Source organism: Fusarium fujikuroi, chromosome FFUJ_chr02, assembly GCF_900079805.1.
Source record: "Fusarium fujikuroi IMI 58289 draft genome, chromosome FFUJ_chr02".
NCBI classification, from domain to species: Eukaryota; Fungi; Ascomycota; class Sordariomycetes; order Hypocreales; family Nectriaceae; genus Fusarium; species Fusarium fujikuroi.
Genome location: NC_036623.1, coordinates 96,210 through 112,562, shown reverse-complemented (window position 1 = coordinate 112,562; position 16,353 = coordinate 96,210). Strand labels below are relative to the sequence as shown.

General features: G+C 50.7%; 4 protein-coding genes; 1 reads left to right on the top strand and 3 right to left on the bottom strand.

Annotated features, from left to right (window-relative positions):
* Positions 1-1,679: 1,679 nt before the first annotated feature.
* FFUJ_05294 (uncharacterized protein) lies at positions 1,680-4,938 on the bottom strand (the record flags this gene model as incomplete). XM_023571318.1 has 3 exons in its annotated part: positions 1,680-2,503; positions 2,553-2,706; positions 2,737-4,938. 3 exons carry the CDS (start codon positions 4,936-4,938, stop codon positions 1,680-1,682), a joined length of 3,180 nt encoding a protein of 1,059 aa, XP_023425643.1.
* Positions 4,939-5,636: 698 nt separating this feature from the next.
* FFUJ_05295 (probable CCT2-chaperonin of the TCP1 ring complex, cytosolic) lies at positions 5,637-7,391 on the bottom strand (the record flags this gene model as incomplete). XM_023571317.1 has 4 exons in its annotated part: positions 5,637-5,696; positions 5,750-7,121; positions 7,176-7,327; positions 7,386-7,391. 4 exons carry the CDS (start codon positions 7,389-7,391, stop codon positions 5,637-5,639), a joined length of 1,590 nt encoding a protein of 529 aa, XP_023427133.1.
* Positions 7,392-7,944: 553 nt separating this feature from the next.
* On the top strand, positions 7,945-10,303 carry FFUJ_05296 (related to PRT1-translation initiation factor eIF3 subunit; the record flags this gene model as incomplete). XM_023571316.1 has 3 exons in its annotated part: positions 7,945-8,216; positions 8,278-9,814; positions 9,869-10,303. 3 exons carry the CDS (start codon positions 7,945-7,947, stop codon positions 10,301-10,303), a joined length of 2,244 nt encoding a protein of 747 aa, XP_023425642.1.
* An 808-nt stretch (positions 10,304-11,111) lies between these two features.
* FFUJ_05297 (probable IRE1-protein kinase) lies at positions 11,112-14,924 on the bottom strand (the record flags this gene model as incomplete). XM_023571315.1 has 2 exons in its annotated part: positions 11,112-12,247; positions 12,293-14,924. 2 exons carry the CDS (start codon positions 14,922-14,924, stop codon positions 11,112-11,114), a joined length of 3,768 nt encoding a protein of 1,255 aa, XP_023427108.1.
* Between the last annotated feature and the right edge of the window lie 1,429 nt (positions 14,925-16,353).

Sequence of the window (16,353 nt, the reverse complement as noted above, 5' to 3'; positions counted from 1 at the left end):
TGATCTGGGTCTTTTGTTCGTCAATTAAGAGTGAATTGGTTCGAAATCGTGGCTTGCGATGTGGCCGTTGTTTGGCTTGGGCGGCGCTTCTGTTTTGTTCGGCGGCGCCGTGCTAGGATGCTTGCTTTGTCGGTTTTGGCGGTAACCGTTGTTATGGGCACTGAATATCGGGGTCGGAGGGAGCCGTTTCAAAAATGCCGGGGTTTGCGAGAACCAAATAATAGGGCCAAAATGAAGTCGTACTAAGCAAGTCTGGTATGGAAAAGGGATATGGAATAGCGAGGGAACGAAGTGAAAGGACACCGAGGCCGAAAGTTGTTTTGTTGTGCGAATAAGAGCGATATAATGGTATCAATCGATCAACGAGAGACTAGGGTTGAATAGCTTAAAGAGGATGGATAAGAGAGACTCCAACTCTCATAGGGAAACGACCGAACTCGAAGGCGGGAACAAGATTTTGCAACCCCGGACAATGGTAAGCGGTCGCGGCCGGGATGACGAGATATTACCCAATATTAAGCGCGGAGTTGAGAAGAAGTGGCCTCCAAAACAAAGGGGGTGATTAGTCTAAAGTTGAAGGGTTTGAGACAAGACGATTGAAGAATGAAGAAATGATGCCGTGCCGAGAGTAGAGACAAGAAGGAAAAGGGAAGAAAGGATGGGGAGAGAGATGACAAGGAGATGACGGAAAACGAGTGAGATTCTCAAGCAACTACAAGGCAAGGAAGTTCAAGAACAAGAACGAGCACAAGCAAAGTCAAGATAAACCGGGAAGTGGATGACGATCCCCAAACGAGAACGCCAACGCAGCCAAGGAGATGATCCCACCCACACTTTTGATAGAATGCTTGTACCCATTCATACTAAAATAGCACGCTCGTGACCTTTGCCTTATTTTTCCAACGTGTGGGTTGTCATGGGTGTGGACATGGCCTTATCGGATCAAGCCACCTCCAGGGGCTTGCACTGTGAATCCTTTTTTGGAGACTGTGTAAGACCGCTAATTGATCGAGGACTCGAAGGAAATGCTACAGAATACACGATCAATTTCTGTGTTATTATGAGTTCATGCGACGTATTGAATCTCCCTTTGCTTTGCAACTACAGGTATTATCACGATCAGCGATCATTGCCAGAGTCTCCAATTGAAGAATAAAGATTAATGATGGTCATTGTTCAAACCATAAACTCAACAATTCAAGCTGTATCCTCTTTTCTTACTCCATCAACCATGTCGATATTCATCGAGTTGTGTCTACAGTGCTAAATGGAAGCGGGCCCCTGTCAATTAATCTCGGCCGCATATGCGCGGCTAATGAACAAGCACAGCCAATCACATCTCTCACTTCCAAGACTTTCAGCTCCCATATCAACATGGAACCTCAGAGGCTCAGACGTTGAAAGAAAACAAGCAATTTCGCGATTTATTTATAATAACCCCTCGAAGCCCCTCTGCTGGGGTTTGTGGGTGATGACTCCAGACTTGTCTAATAACTCTCATATCAAGGGACCTTGTCGATCAACTGTCTTGAACCTTGAGCCGTGCTTACCCCTGCTCTCCCTTGTCCTGCGTTATCTCCAAAAATGTGACTTCATCCGTACGTGCGCATTATTACATTCTATCCATACATCGATTCAAATCCCCAAATGCCCGATCTCACACATGGCATTGAGCTTCCTTACTTGCTTCGACGTCCACAACTCGTTCCGCCTCCATATGTCCTCTGCCGTTTCTCGGTATCCGCCCGCATTTGGGCGATCAGATCGGCCCCGTTGAGATCGGAATCGGAATCTTCGGAGTCACTCTCAGCGTCTGTATCCCCCGGAATAAGAAATGCATCCACGCCTTTGGGCTGCGTCTTCTTCCTCTCTCGTCGCCTCGCTTTCTTTAGGGCGGCCTTGTTTTTGTTCCGCCGTCTGATTTCCTGGTTCTGCATCGCCTCGTCAACAAACGTATCGAGTGCCTTTTTCTTTGCTGTAAAAAGCGGAATCGGCGAGCCTGCAAGTCTTGAAAACTTCATCGTAAGGTTGTACCAAAAGTTGCTGTATTGCCTGCTGGTCTTGATTCCCCTATGTTCTAGTTCCGCTGCTACGGCTTGTGATTCGCGCTCAGTCAGGGACGCCGGCGTGCTCCAGTCGATTTCCCAGTTGTACTTTTGATTGGACCCGTTGCTTGTATCGTGATTGAAGCCTTGCCTAGCGGCGATTTTCTTCTTGAACAAAGCAACTGTGGGCTTAATGGCGTGTTCTGAAACGCCATCACGGATAATCGGGGGCTTGATTTCCTTCTCAGAAGGCTTGATCCAGTGCTTGTCGGTTCCTGGCTCCAACTGTTGCTCCTGGAGCTTCTTCTCAATTTCATCTTCAGACTCTGCTATGTCTGTCGTGCCGTTAACGCGGGGAGGTCGCTTTGCGACAATCTTCGTAGGTGTTTCTTGTCTTGAGGCTGCGTCGCTCGCGGCAGTGCCATCGGGGATAGATGGTAAAGGCATGAAATCTTTTTCTGGTATTGTTGTCAGTATATACATCTTGACACAAGACATGTAACCTACTTTGCTTAAGCCATCGAGCTTCCTGTGGAAGTGTCGGTGTCCCGTTCTTGGGCAGGAGTCTTGGCAATGTCATCGCCTTGGGCACAATAACCCGGTGAGGAGGTGTTGAGTAAAGCTTCTTCTTGAAAGAGCTGACCTTGGCGGCAGTCCCATTCTATGTGACTCTGCGCTCAGAAGGCCGGACAGCCTTGGCTTGCTCTTTGCTCTGCTGTATTCGTTCTGTAGGTGATGAAGCGGCATACTCGTCTCCAGAAAGGGGAGAAATATCCGGGAATGGAGAGTACACACTCTCGTTATCACTCGCACGACCTCGCCCACCCGAGCCCTTGAGGATACTCCTCAAGCCGAGAAGCGAATCACGATGGTGAGGTCGGAACGGCGATGGCGTACCTGGAGTGTGGCTCTGCATGAGCTTCTCACCGCTGTAAACTGGCTGAAGCTCATAGATCGATGGTGAAAGGCCCTTCTCAGTTTTGATCGGAGTGGAAAGATTATTCTTCGAAATGCCGAGCGCGTTCGTCAAATACTTATCGGCCGAATCAAATGTGGCCTCCTTCTCAAGTGTTGTTGAGACAGCTTTTGGAGAGACATCTTCTTGTGGTAGCTGATATGATACAGGTGGCGATGATCCAACATTTCCATTCTCTTCCGCCTCGTGGGTATTGGCGTCATGAGACACCTCACCGTCACTTAGGTCAGGAAAGCCTTGGAAATCCTCCTCACCGTCCTCGTATTCCTCTTCATTGTCTCCTTTGGGATGTGACTCGTATTGCTTCAGAGCAGAAATGTTCATGGGACTTGAGTGATTCTCCCTTTTGATGTCCTCTTCATCGAAGTCTTCTTCGTCGTCTGAGGAATGACCATACATTGAGCTGCTCTCTTGCTTGATATGGTGCATGTCTCCATCGTGGGACTCCTCATTACTGCTGCCTTCGTCATCGTCGGAGTTGTATTGTTCAATGCTCTCTTTCTTGATGGATTTCATGTCACTATCTTGAGCTTCCATGTTGATTTTCTTCGCTGCGGTATCATCGTGCTGATATTCAGGCGCAGTAGAAAAGGGCACTTCGTGGTCGGGAGACGGACAATTGCTGCTGGAGATTGAATGTGCTGTCTTCGTCGACTGGCGATCAAGCCAATCCAACAAAGGGCCCGTGATGCCCGGCGAGGGGGACCTCTGTTCATGGACAGGGACGGTCTCCCGGGGGGCTGCAACAGGGTTGTCGGTGTTGCTGCTGCTGATATGCTCAGTAGCAGTGGCTTGGGGATTCTGGACGTCGAGACTATGCTCGACTGGTGTTGGCAGGGTTGGCTTGGCCAGAGTCGGAGTCTCTTCGTCTGAGAAATCAGAACTATCGGAGGGCTCCTGAGTAAGATCGATGTGCAAAGTTTTGCATGGTGTGGTGTCGCGTGCAACAGCTGACTTGGCAGGTGTAGGCCGCTTTGCCACAGAGGGAGACTGGGTCTTGCGCTGAGCTACAGCCTTTTGTTGCTTAGCAGAGTTCTCGGTCTTGATATTTTTGTCGGCTGTGGCGCGATGTTTCGCAGCCTTTCGCCTTGGGGACACCGCAACCTTGACGACCTCAATGTCTGAGTCGGGTTGATTTTCGTCGTCTACATCGATCGACACAGGGGTATCGACTGAGTCGCCAACTCGTCGTCGCTTGACGTTGGCTTTCTGTTGTTCGAGTTGATTGCGCTTTTTTGGCGAAAGCTGGGCCTTCTCACTGTTGTGATCCGACTCGTTCTCAACTTGGGTTGCATTCTCATTCTGACTGGATTTGGGGGGGATATGAGCTGGCGGGACAGAAGTACTTCGGCTTGGGCCTGCCGCGCTTGAGGTGAGGTTGGGCAAGGGTGCTTGAGGAGGTACAGAAGCAGCCTGCCGCTGTCTAGCAGCTGGTTTCTTGTTCTGCCTTGCCAATGTTGTGCCTTTTGCGAGAACAGATGCTTTGATGCAGGCATAGCCTCGGTTGATAGCCTCTTGCTGGTCAGTCTTGCGCTTCTTGGTAGGTCGAGCTCGGGGGCTGGGTGCGACAAGTTTGCGCTTTGGGGACGGCTGGACTTTTTCGATCACACAGTCTGAATCAGAGCTCTCTCCAGATGAAATATCAAATGGTGTATTCGGCGAGTTTGCTTGAACTAGTTGACTTGTTCGTTGTGGAGTTTGTTGGCTTTGACTACTCGTCGCGGCTCGTTTTTTAGGAGGAGTTTCGGGAACACGTTCATTGCGTCCCTCCAGGCGTCGCTTCTTCGTGATTTGGGGAGATGACATATTTTTGGAGATTGGGATAGAGGGAATAGAGGGCTGTAAAGATGCTGCACGGGGCACCAAGGTTGATGCCTGCGATCTCTGCCTCTTGGGCTTCTGGCTTGGCTTGGGCATGGTTTGTTGTGACTCTGCTCGGCTTGAGTTGGGGGAACCCGACTGGCTACCGGCTTTCGCGGCTTTTGCTGGCGATGGCTTGTTGCGTTTTTTGAGGCGCTCTTTGGGTTGTTGAGAGGATGGTGAAGATGAAAAGAAGTCGACAATCTTGGACTGCTCCATTGTTTGGCGATATCACTCCAAGAGCGAAGAATCCTGCCACGAGAAACAATCTGCTAGAGCAATAAACTATGGTGAATGTACGAGTGAAGTATTGTGATTCCTGATATAAGAAAGACTTTCAGAAGAAAATGATAAAGCAGCGTAGCTTTGCGACCTTTGAGGTGATGCTCATGATGCGAGCGCAAAAAGCGAATGCGATAACTTAAGCATAAAGAGTAAGGAGAATAATTATCAGAAGAATGCAAAGAGAATAGCCATTCAATAAACACAACAATAGAGGCGAGCGACAAATAAGGCGCGCCAGTGTTTGTCAGTGTCAACGGCCAAGGCAGTGTCAAAAAAGGAGTCGCGGGCTGCTGGCACTGGCACGACACTGCTCATTCAAGGCACAGGTTTATGGTAAAGTAATTGTTCGTCATAAGGCAAGGCTCATTCACGATGGTCCTTTTTTCCATTTTTCCAGCATCTATGGTATCATTACAGATCATCATGGTCTATGCACATTGACTCGTCCTCACCAGCTACCTAAGCCAGCCTTACATACGCTCTCGTCGACGAGGAGCTGCCCGGATGATATCGTCCACTCGAAGAAGGAGCTGGTCGATAATGTTAGAAACCTTTTCGCAAAAGTCTTTGGATAAGTGCTTACCTCTGCGGCTTCGCTGGCCGAAGACACCACAGCCTTCTTCAACTTGTAACTCTCGATAACGCCGAGATCTCGCATATCAGTAATACCACCACCAGGGGTCATCAGGTCCAGGCCGTAAGTGGTAAGACCATCGTAGAGAGCCTTGCGTAATCTGGCAACAAGGTCACCAGAGTCGAGGCCAGCATTGTCGGCAAGGATAGTGGGAAGTTGTCGAAGAGCGATGGCAAAGCTGGAGACAGCCAGCTGTCGCTTACCCTCAACCCGGGTAGCAGCGCCCTCAACCGCCTTGGCCATAAGCATCTCGGCACAACCACCGCCAAGGGTGGTTCGAGGTTCCTTGACAGTCTGTGACAGAACAGCAAGGGCATCGTGCAGACTTCGCTCGGCCTCATCGAGGAGCTGTTCTGTGGCACCTCGAAGGACAATTGTGCAAGCTTCACCACCAGCCACACCAGAAAACTTGATGAGAGTATCTTCTCCAATAATAACCTCCTCGATAACGTCACAGTGGCCAAGCTTGACTTGATCGGGGTGGTCAAAGGTCGAGGCAATCTCACCTCCTGTGACCAGGGCAAGACGCTCAATACCGTCGAAGTCAGCATGCTCAATTGACATGATACCGGCATCAGTAAACAGCTGCTCGGGCCAGTTGTAAATGAGCTGTCGGTTGATGAAGCAGTTAATGCCGTGTGCCTTGATCTTCTCAACCTTGGCCTTCATCTTCTCCTTCTCGGCCTTCTCAAGCTCAGCAAGTTTGCTTGTTGAGCCAACCTTGACACGGGCACCAAAGATCTTGACCTTGTCGGTGTCCATGGAGGTGTTGGCCACCAGGATCTTGGCCTTCTCTAGTCGCTTGGGCTGGTTGACACCAATCTTCTTATCGAGAATGAAACCTTCGTCGAGGTAGGAGTCGCTGAGTTTGCCTCCGGCCTTCTTGATGATCTGGATGTGGTTGAGGTCGGATGACTTGAGTCGGAGGACTGCATCAACGGCCAATTCGGCGAACTGTTTGCGGTCCTGGGCCAGGACCTTGGAGCTGAGTGTTGTTCGAGCAATGGCAAGCAGATCTTGTCGGAAGGCCTCGGGGTTCTTGCTGTGATCGACGGCTGATCCTTCCAACGCCTTCAGCGCAGCCTGGCTGGCTATCCGGTAGCCCTCGATGATAGTCTGTGGGTGGATCTTCTTGTCGACCAGCTTCTCCGCCTCTCTCAACAGCTCAGCAGCAAGAACAGCAACGGAGGTGGTACCGTCACCGACTTCATCGTCTTGGACCTTTGAAATATTGACCAGAACCTTTGCGGCGGCGTTATCGAGGGCGATCGACTTGAGGATTGTGGCACCGTCGTTGGTAACCATGATTTCGGCGGTGGAGCTAGCATCATGTTAAAAGGGGGGTTGTCGAGACCGCAAGATGGGCGCAACGTACGCTGACTGGAGAATCTTGTCCATACCCTTAGGACCAAGGGTGCTCTTTACGAGGTCACCGACGGCGATGGCACCGACAAAGGCAGAGAGACGAGCATTCTCGCCCTTTTCCTCAGTAGTGCCCTCCTCAAAAATTTGGGTTGGTTGGAAAGACTAGGAGGGGCATGTTAGCATACGGTATACTCGACATGAGAAGATGAAGTGTTTCAACAAGCATTCTTCACCAAAAGAGGAAACATACCATGATGGGCTAACAATGCGACTTTGTACACGGCGAAACCTATGAAAACGTAAAAGGTTATCGTCGTCGTCAACGTCAATATGCTTCAGCCTTGGGGTAGACGTTGCAGCCTTTTTTTCTGGAGCTCCCATCCAGCTTAGCAACCGCAGCCCCTCCACTCCCAGGGGCCAGCAAAGCCCACACGTGATTTGCCCCGCGGTGAGAGCCTCGAGCTTCGGGCCAGTATTATCATTTCTCCGCATCACGCACACTTTCGTTGGAAAGTGAAGCAGAACACCAAATTTGTGCTGAACTAGGTTGGCCACCGTAACATCAAGACTCCGCACGTTCCCGAGCGACATTCTGCGCCGTTCTAGACAAGCCTTTGCGTGTCTTCCAGAGGTCATATCTCCCGCGCGCAAAAAGGCCTATTTCGCAAACCTGTGCTCGGTAGCCGAACCCTCCCAAACCCTCGAAAAAAACCGTACAGAAACGACTGAGAGCGGGGCATTTTTTCTTGCACCCCTCCAACAACCAAATATCGCCCATCATGGCGCCCTCTTTCGACCACCTCCGCGAGGCCGACCTTGACGATGACGAGTTCAACGACGATGATATTGATATCTCCGATCTGCGAGAACGATTCGAGGTTTCGCTGGAGCAAGGCTATGACAGCTTCGTGGTTATCGATGGCCTGCCTCAAGTCACAGAGGAGCAGAAGCCCAAGCTTGTCAAGTTCTTGTTGAAGAAGCTCAACACAGTCGGCAAGACACGCGAGGACTTGATACATATGCCCATGGGTGACGATGGAAAGTCTTTCCGGTAGGTGCCATGCTTGGAACCAAAGATGCATCGAACTTGGAGCTGATCCCGTTTTTTAAAGATTCGCCTTTGTCGAATACGGTTCGCCCGCTGAGGCTGCTGCCGCCACTCGCGAGCTCGACCTCACCCCCCTCGACAAGAAGCACATTCTCCGCGTCAACAAGTTCACCGACATCGAGCGATATGGACGAGAAGGCCGTATCGACGAGACCTACCAACCCCCTCACATCGACGAGTTCACCGAGAAGGAGCATCTGCGATGGTTCCTCAAGGATCCCTCAGGCCGTGGTCGAGACCAGTTCGTTATGTACAAGGGCGAGAGCGTCGGCGTCTACTGGAACAACGAGAAGGATCAGCCTGAGAACATCGTTGAGCGACAGCACTGGACTGAGACATTTGTCCAGTGGTCTCCTCTCGGCACATACCTCACCTCTGTCCATGCCCAGGGTGTCCAGCTTTGGGGCGGTCCTTCATGGACACGACAGGCCCGGTTCGCTCACCCCTTCGTGAACCTGGTCGCTTTCTCTCCTGGCGAGAAGTACATCGTCACCTGGTCTAACCGCCCTATCTCCATCCCCGACGAGGGCCACCCCGCCCTTTCGATCGACGACCATGGCAAGAACTACGTGATCTGGGACATCGCCACCGCTAAACCTCTGCGATCTTTCGCCAACCTCGAACCCCCCAAGGTGGAGGATGGCAAGCCCCCGCCTAAGATGCAGTGGCCTGCCTTCAAGTGGTCTGCTGACGACAAGTACGTTGCCCGTCTGAACCCCGGCCAGTCCATCTCCGTATACGAACTCCCCCGCATGAACCTTCTCGACAAGACTTCCATCAAGATCGAGGGTGTTGTGGACTTTGACTGGGCTCCTGCTACCCCCAAGCGCGATGGTGTCAAGGACTACGAGCAGCTCTTCTGCTACTGGACTCCTGAAATCGGCAGCAACCCCGCCAAGGTCGGCTTGATGAGTGTTCCCTCAAAACAGGTCGTTCGATCCCTGAACCTCTTCAGCGTTAGCGACGCTAAGCTTCACTGGCAATCCGAGGCTGCCTACATTTGTGTCAAGGTCGATAGACACTCCAAGTCGAAGAAGTCTCAAGCAACCACACTCGAGATTTTCCGTGTCAAGGAGAAGGGTGTCCCTGTTGAGGTCGTTGACACTATTAAGGATACTGTTATCAACTTTGCCTGGGAGCCCAAGGGTGATAGGTTTGCCATCATCTCCACAACCGAGCCCGTGGGAGTTACTGCTGTCCCTCCCAAGACTGCAGTTTCCTTCTTTTGCCCTGAGAAAGCCAAGAAAGGCCAACAAGTGGGTAACTTCAAGCACCTTCGAACGCTTGACAAGAAGAACAGCAACGCCATCTACTGGTCACCCCGCGGTCGCTTTGTTGTCATTGCCACCATTGCCAACCAACAGAGTTCCGACCTTGACTTCTTTGACCTTGATTTCGAGGGCGAGAAGCCCGAGTCCGATAAGGACCTTACCGCCAACCTCCAGGCTATGAACACCGCCGACCACTACGGTGTCACAGATGTTGAGTGGGACCCCTCAGGCCGATTCGTCGCCTCGTGGGCTTCTGCTTGGAAGCACTCAGTATGTTCCATCTGTCAAATTAATGATAATAATATTCATACTAACCTGATCTAGATGGAAAACGGCTACCACATTTACGATTTCAAGGGTGAGGCTCTACGAGAAGAGCCCATTGAGAAGTTCAAGCAGTTCTCATGGCGCCCTCGGCCCGCGACTCTGCTCACCAAGGAGGAACAGAAGGCTGTGCGCAAGAACCTTCGAGAATACAGCCGCGTCTTTGAGCAAGAAGATGCTGACCGTGGTGCGTCCGCTGACTTGGCTGTGGTTGAGGCTCGCCGACACATGCTCGAGGAGTGGTACAACTGGCGCGAGTCCGTCGAGGGCGAGATTCTGGAGGAGCGCGAAGCTCTTGGCCTACCAAAGGATCCTCATGCTCCTCTGCTAGAGGCCTACACAAAGTCTCTCGAGGGCTTAACATCAGAGGCTGATCGGGTGATTGAGGAGATTGTGGAGGAGGTTATTGAGGAGAGTGAGGAGATCCTCGCATAGACGTCTTCACTGCATTTGCATGGGAGTGATTTGCTTGTATCTCGGTAGAAAAACTGGTCAGGGCGAGGGGTCACGTAATGAAATTCTTTGTCATGTTCACACGAAAGATAGGTCCAGGTCTTGAACTTTCTAAAAGCATATTTCGGAGTATTCTCTGTTCATACATTCGCTTGCTCGCCATCATTCACCGCGTGAGCCGTGGGGTCTCGGCTACTTGCATAAATTTTGATTCCATTGTCGTATATTTACTTTGTAGGACTAATGCAATATGACCATATGGTCAACGTGCTCTGGGGTCCCATGATAGCATCATCACAACCTTAATAGCGTCATGGCCATATTTATGATAAGCTCAGGAAAGACTCTGAATACATCATCATAAGCTTAGGAGAGCTATAAATACATTATCATAAAATTAGGAGGACTATTATCAAATCATTAAAACTTGACGAGATTATGACTACATTATACAAGCTGAGGAGTACAATGAGTACCATATCATAAGCTTAGGAATACTATGAATACATTTTCATAAGCCGAGGAATCTACAATCAGACCATCTCGTTGGTAGATAGTGTGTTGGCGACGTCAGTGTCACCATTCTTTCTGCTCCTGGTAGGTAAATCCTCTGTCATCTCGGGTGCAGCTTTATAGTGCTTTGCCATCGTCTCGGCGCACCTGAGAAGGCAGCCTCAGGGAGCAAGAAAACATGAGACTTTAGAAGAGGACGCCAAAATAAACTCAGTAACGACTCTCATTAACTTAGACTAAATTGCGTAAATATTTTCATCCCTTAGGACAAAGGTGCCTAAAGGGCCGCGGGTTCATAATACTCGCGGAATCTGTCCGAATTTTCCCACCGCACGCTCCACACAACGTTCCAGCAAGTTAGCAATAGCATAGGGAATCTAACAGTCCAAAATGCGAGATAACCTTCAGGCAGGGGGCCCACGGTCTTTTTGAGTGCCTCAGGCATGTCTTCATAGTGATTTTTCTTATTCCGCAGGGCCCGAAGCAGGTCAAGAAGCCGGCTACCAGTGTATTTGCGTTGCTTCCCGAGGGAGTCAACGAAGTCACGTGGCAAGACCTTCAAGAAGTCACTTCTCGTCACATCGCCTGCGTGCCTTTCCAACTCGGCCAGTGCGGGCGAAGGAGGGTCCCTCGGCTCCTTTTCAAAGTGGTCCGAGACGTCGCAAAGGAATGCGAGCCTCTTTTTGGGCGACCAGAAGAAGGGGTGGGCCATGATTTCCTTGGCATTAGGACGGTTCTTGGGGTCTGCTTCAAGCATGGAGGCGATAAGGTCCTTAGCCTCGTAGGCAAAGTCGCCTAGAGAGTCGAGAAGGTCCAGATTATACTGCCCTTTTCGAATATTAACTTCTCGCATATAGCGATCGCCGCAATCAAAGGGATGCGATCCGTTGGTCAAAACATAGAAGAAGACCAGCCCAAGCGAGAAAATGTCAATCGCACGAGTAGCGCGCCGGGGCATCATGTTATCGTCGACCAAAACCGAGCCAGAGCCACTTTGGGTGCTGGCCTCCATCATGGCACCTTCTCGAGCATCGTCATCGAGGAGAAGCTCAGGAGCACGCCAGCCTGACGTTCCAGCGGCACGACCCGTAGTGGCGCCGAAGGATGATTGACCGCCCTCCAGCTTTTTGCAAAGCCCGAAATCAGACACTAGCATTCTAGGCTTGCCATCCTTGCCCATATTGACCAAAATATTCTGTGGCTTGAGGTCACGATGTACGATTCGGAGTTCGTGCAGGTGGCTGATGCCGTTGGTGATCTGGTAAAGGATGTTTGGCAAATCGTGTCGGCCGGCGTTGGCAAGGTCCCGGAAATAGTTGGGCTTTTCGACCACGTCCGCTAACGAAGCGGCGCAACGCTCTAGGGCAATGTAGAGAAATCCATCGCGGATCTGTTGAGAGTAGTAACGAATTACTGGAAATGTTAGAGTGTTTGTTCTTCAATGGTATAATAACTTACCATTCGGGTGATCATCACTCTCTCTCAATAGCCTTGTCTCTTGGGACGCGATGTCATAAAACTGAATCAACATGCGTTTGACGGCGACCGCTCTTCCGTCGAATTTGCCAGCAAAGACTAGAGTGCCATTGCTTCCTGTGCCCAATTGCTCATCTGTGTTCACCTCGATGTTTCCCATACGAATCGTCGAGCCTGTCACAGACTGCATGTCGTCATGCACAGTCATTACGTCCGGCTCCAGGCTAGGCCTTTCGCCCAGCTTCTTCGCGTTGTTCACCGCATCCTCGACAGTGGCCGTAGCCGGATCATCGCCTCGAGATAGGGAGGTTTCCTGGGCACGCCCTTTGCGATGTTTGACACCCCCGCGTCTACCTCTGTGAGCCTTCTTCTTCTTTTCTGGAGCTCCACCATCCTGACTTTCATTTGTGGCCGTAGCCTTGGTTTGAGGTTGAGGTTGAGGAGTATCGGGAGTATCAACTGACCTCTTGCCGTGAGTCTTCCTCTTAGGCTTCGGAGTCGCTTCCCTATCGCTGAGCTCTACCTCTTTGATAGGCGTTTGGGGTAATGTTCCGGGCTCCAAATTGGATGATTCAGGGGCAGGGACCACCGATTCTTTGGCCTTCACCTCAATATTGTCTCCAGGTGCTTCGGGTTTTGGTTCATCGCTGACTGGGCCGGCCAAGTAGTCAACGTTGCCGTCAGTGTCGCTGCTATCAACTTCATCCGGTTGCTCCGTATAGACAGGGGCTTCAACAAAACCCAGTATATTTTGCAATTCGTTCCAAAAACCTCTTCGCTTCCCTCGCTGGAGGTGACGACGGATATTCTTGTTGTTGAAATAAAGCAACGAAACAAATATGATGATGACCACGGGATTGGTGATGAAATCCTTGACGCTTTGGGCTGCCATTATATGCACCCTTTTGACGTTGGCGAACAAGGTAGGTTCATCCGAAAATGTTAGGTCCGTGGTTTTCGAGTCATTATTCTCAAAATCATCATGGCCATCGTATACGTCGTACACTTCTGGTCCCTCGATTGCACCGGCAGGCAAGCTTGGCGTGTGTGTGCCACCTCTGTTGTTGACAGTGTCGAGAAAATGTGTGCCTACCAGGACTTTCGAGAGCTTGGTTTGGTTGATGGTGTCCCACGAGGGAGCAATGTCCCACCAATCAGGGCGGGATAGTTGAGCGATGGGGGCATGAATAATAAGAGGGTACGATCGTCCAGACATGACATACCAATCCCCAGACCGGGTCTGATTGAGAAAGATACTGTTGCTGCGCATACGGGCGTGGGTCTCATCTTGTGGGGGCATTGGCGGTTGAGGGAGGACCACAAGGTCGGGATTACTGTCTGATGTAGCATCTCCTGGTCGGCATACATCAAAGACTCGGGCCACAGGTGCTGCGAAGTGTTCGCTGAAAAGCGGCTCTGCCTTTTCGGACCTTGCGTAGTCGAACGCGTAGACCTTGCCGTCATGCTGGCTTGTGATATACTTTTTATCTAATGAGGACTGGTGCTGTTGAAATAGGTCACTGTCGTAGTTGTTGGGGCTCCACTCGGAATACCTGAGGGTAGCGATGGGAAGACCGTCCTCACGACGCTGGATACCAACAGTATATTCGGTTCTGCCCAGAGTGATTGTTCCAGTAGAGCTACACTCCTGGTTGTTCTCGTCGTACAACGTGTCAGGGCGCGCGCAGCTTTCGGCTTCGTTTACATGAGATCCTGTAGCACCGAACCATTTTAGAACTCTCCCGGTGGCTGCATCAAGAGTAATCATAGTAGTCTTCTTGTCACCTGTATAGACGACGGGGGAGCTTTCGTCGGCATAAGGGGCCAGTTCTTCGACAAGCTTCTTCATGGTGAAGCCAGTCTTGACAAATCCACGATTGGAGTCGGGGGCCCAGAGGTATATTCCACCATCACGGTTAGGCTCAACAGCCCAAACATAATGGTCGACTTGGTGATAATTTTCATCGAGAATGGACCTTTCTGAACGGTGGTGCTTGGTCTCTACCATAGGGTGGTCGACTTCGAGATGCCAACGCTCTTTTCCGGTTCTTCGGTCATTGGCGTATAGGTCTCCATCGACGGTCGCCAGAAGCACAAAGTCTTCCACTTCCCAGTCCTTCAGACTCCGCGCAATCTGCGGCGAGGCAAGTCCAGAAGCAGGAATGCTGCTGCTGCTGGACCGTCGTGAAGGGTTTGGTGCTCCTACGGACTGAGCCGGAGCCAAAGTTGCGAGGGCGCTCGCATCGTCAGGGATAATTATATGTTCGTTTTCGTTTTCGTATTCTCTTTTCCGGTTCTTACGGGCAGGCTCGTTCTTCTGCTGCTGTCGCTGTCGTTGGTTGGCAACGGAAGCCCGCCTTACATTCTTGACAGTCTCTCGAGCCGATTTGGTCACGTCAACGGGCGTCGCGGCCCATTGATGGACGGCATCATCGGCGAGCTGCTGACTGCGGCCGCCGGGGCGCTGCAGTTGTGGTAGACCTGGTTCAACTGGTCGATGCTGCTGCTGAGCATCAACAAGCTGTAGCCATGGAAGAAGTATAATAGCAAAGGCGATGAAGAGTCTCTGTTGCTGTAGGGCCCGACGCCCCTCGCCCGGAGGTCGTCGCAGCATCTTGATCAAGGATTACGATGTGATTGATCACATGGAACCCATTAGAGATGACGAGAAGCTTAGTGCGGCGAATGTAAATCGGCAAAGGCCATGGGGGGGACGAGATTCGATATCTTGGTCGGGCAGTCACGTCACACCACCGTTCGTTCGTATGTAGGAAGGTGCGGAGCCGACGCGGCAGGAGGGGAGCGCGCAGGCAGGGGAGCGTAGAGGGTCAAAGTCGAAGCAGCCGATTTTAACGCAGTTGACAACTATTGATGAAAGATATTGATAAAAGGATACTAGGTGGAATGAAAGAACAGGTTGGAAATGGAACACGGAGGAAAGGTTGGGGTAGGAGCCAGCCCGGGTTTTACGAGTGAGTGACCCCTTCTTTTCTTTTGCCCTGCCCTGGAAGTTCCCCTCGGGTGGTAAGAAAAATGCGTATGCAGGAATCGTATACATTATGATGATTTTATGCTAATTCATTCTAAAATTTGTATTCTTTATCCCAAGCTTCTCTTATCTTTTTAAAACTTATGATGAGTCTTTGCAAATTTTATCTATAATCATGATAGAATTACATGGCTTGGGAGCAGAATTGAGATGATTTTCTCTTTTTCTCTCACCCTCCAGTCATTGCTGACACGGGCGGGCGCCGGCCAAACCAGCATGGCACGGGCGTTGCAGAAGGCCAGAGACTGACGAGGAATTGCACCAGTCGGGAAGAGGGGTTATGGCTTGCGCCAGGTATGAAGGCCGTGTTGCCAATGAATTCTTACTGTAGGCGATCCAGACCATCCCGCCACAGGGCGGCGGTTGGTCCAGGGCCAAGACTCGAGTGTAAGACAGCACGGAGGAGTAAGAAAACTTCTGACGTCGAGTCAAGGTGCCAAAATAAACTGGTCTAAAGCTTTAGTAAGATATACTAAGTATGCCTAAGTCTTTTTATGAACTTAGATGAGAGGCCTTAAGTTTTCTTGCCTCCCCTTGGCTGTTGGTACTATAGGATTGGTAAAAACTCGATCTTCAATATCTACGGAGTAGCTGTGGTCGAATCGAGGTTCCCTTGCATTGTTAAGCATGTGAAGGCTGAAGCTGTGTCATTGATGGTCAAAGGGCCATGCAGGGAGGAAGTAATTCTAGTGAGAAATGGATAATAGAGGAAGACGTGGTGCTTGTGTTCCCCGTTGGGAGTTATGCTGGAAGCTTTATCCTCCAATAGACAATCGCATTTTATTAGTTACAGTTTCAAAGCTTCTGGTATCAGTGACGACAATCACCAAACTGAATTGACTCTTCACACTGTTCTGTTCTGACTTTCTCTTTTTGTGGGCTTCGCTTGTGTGCACCCCGGATCGGATGGTCTGTGCTTCGGGGACCCTCTGACTTCCGCCCCGGTCCTCACTTGATGAAACTTGACGACCATGATAAACTTCAGGTTTATCTA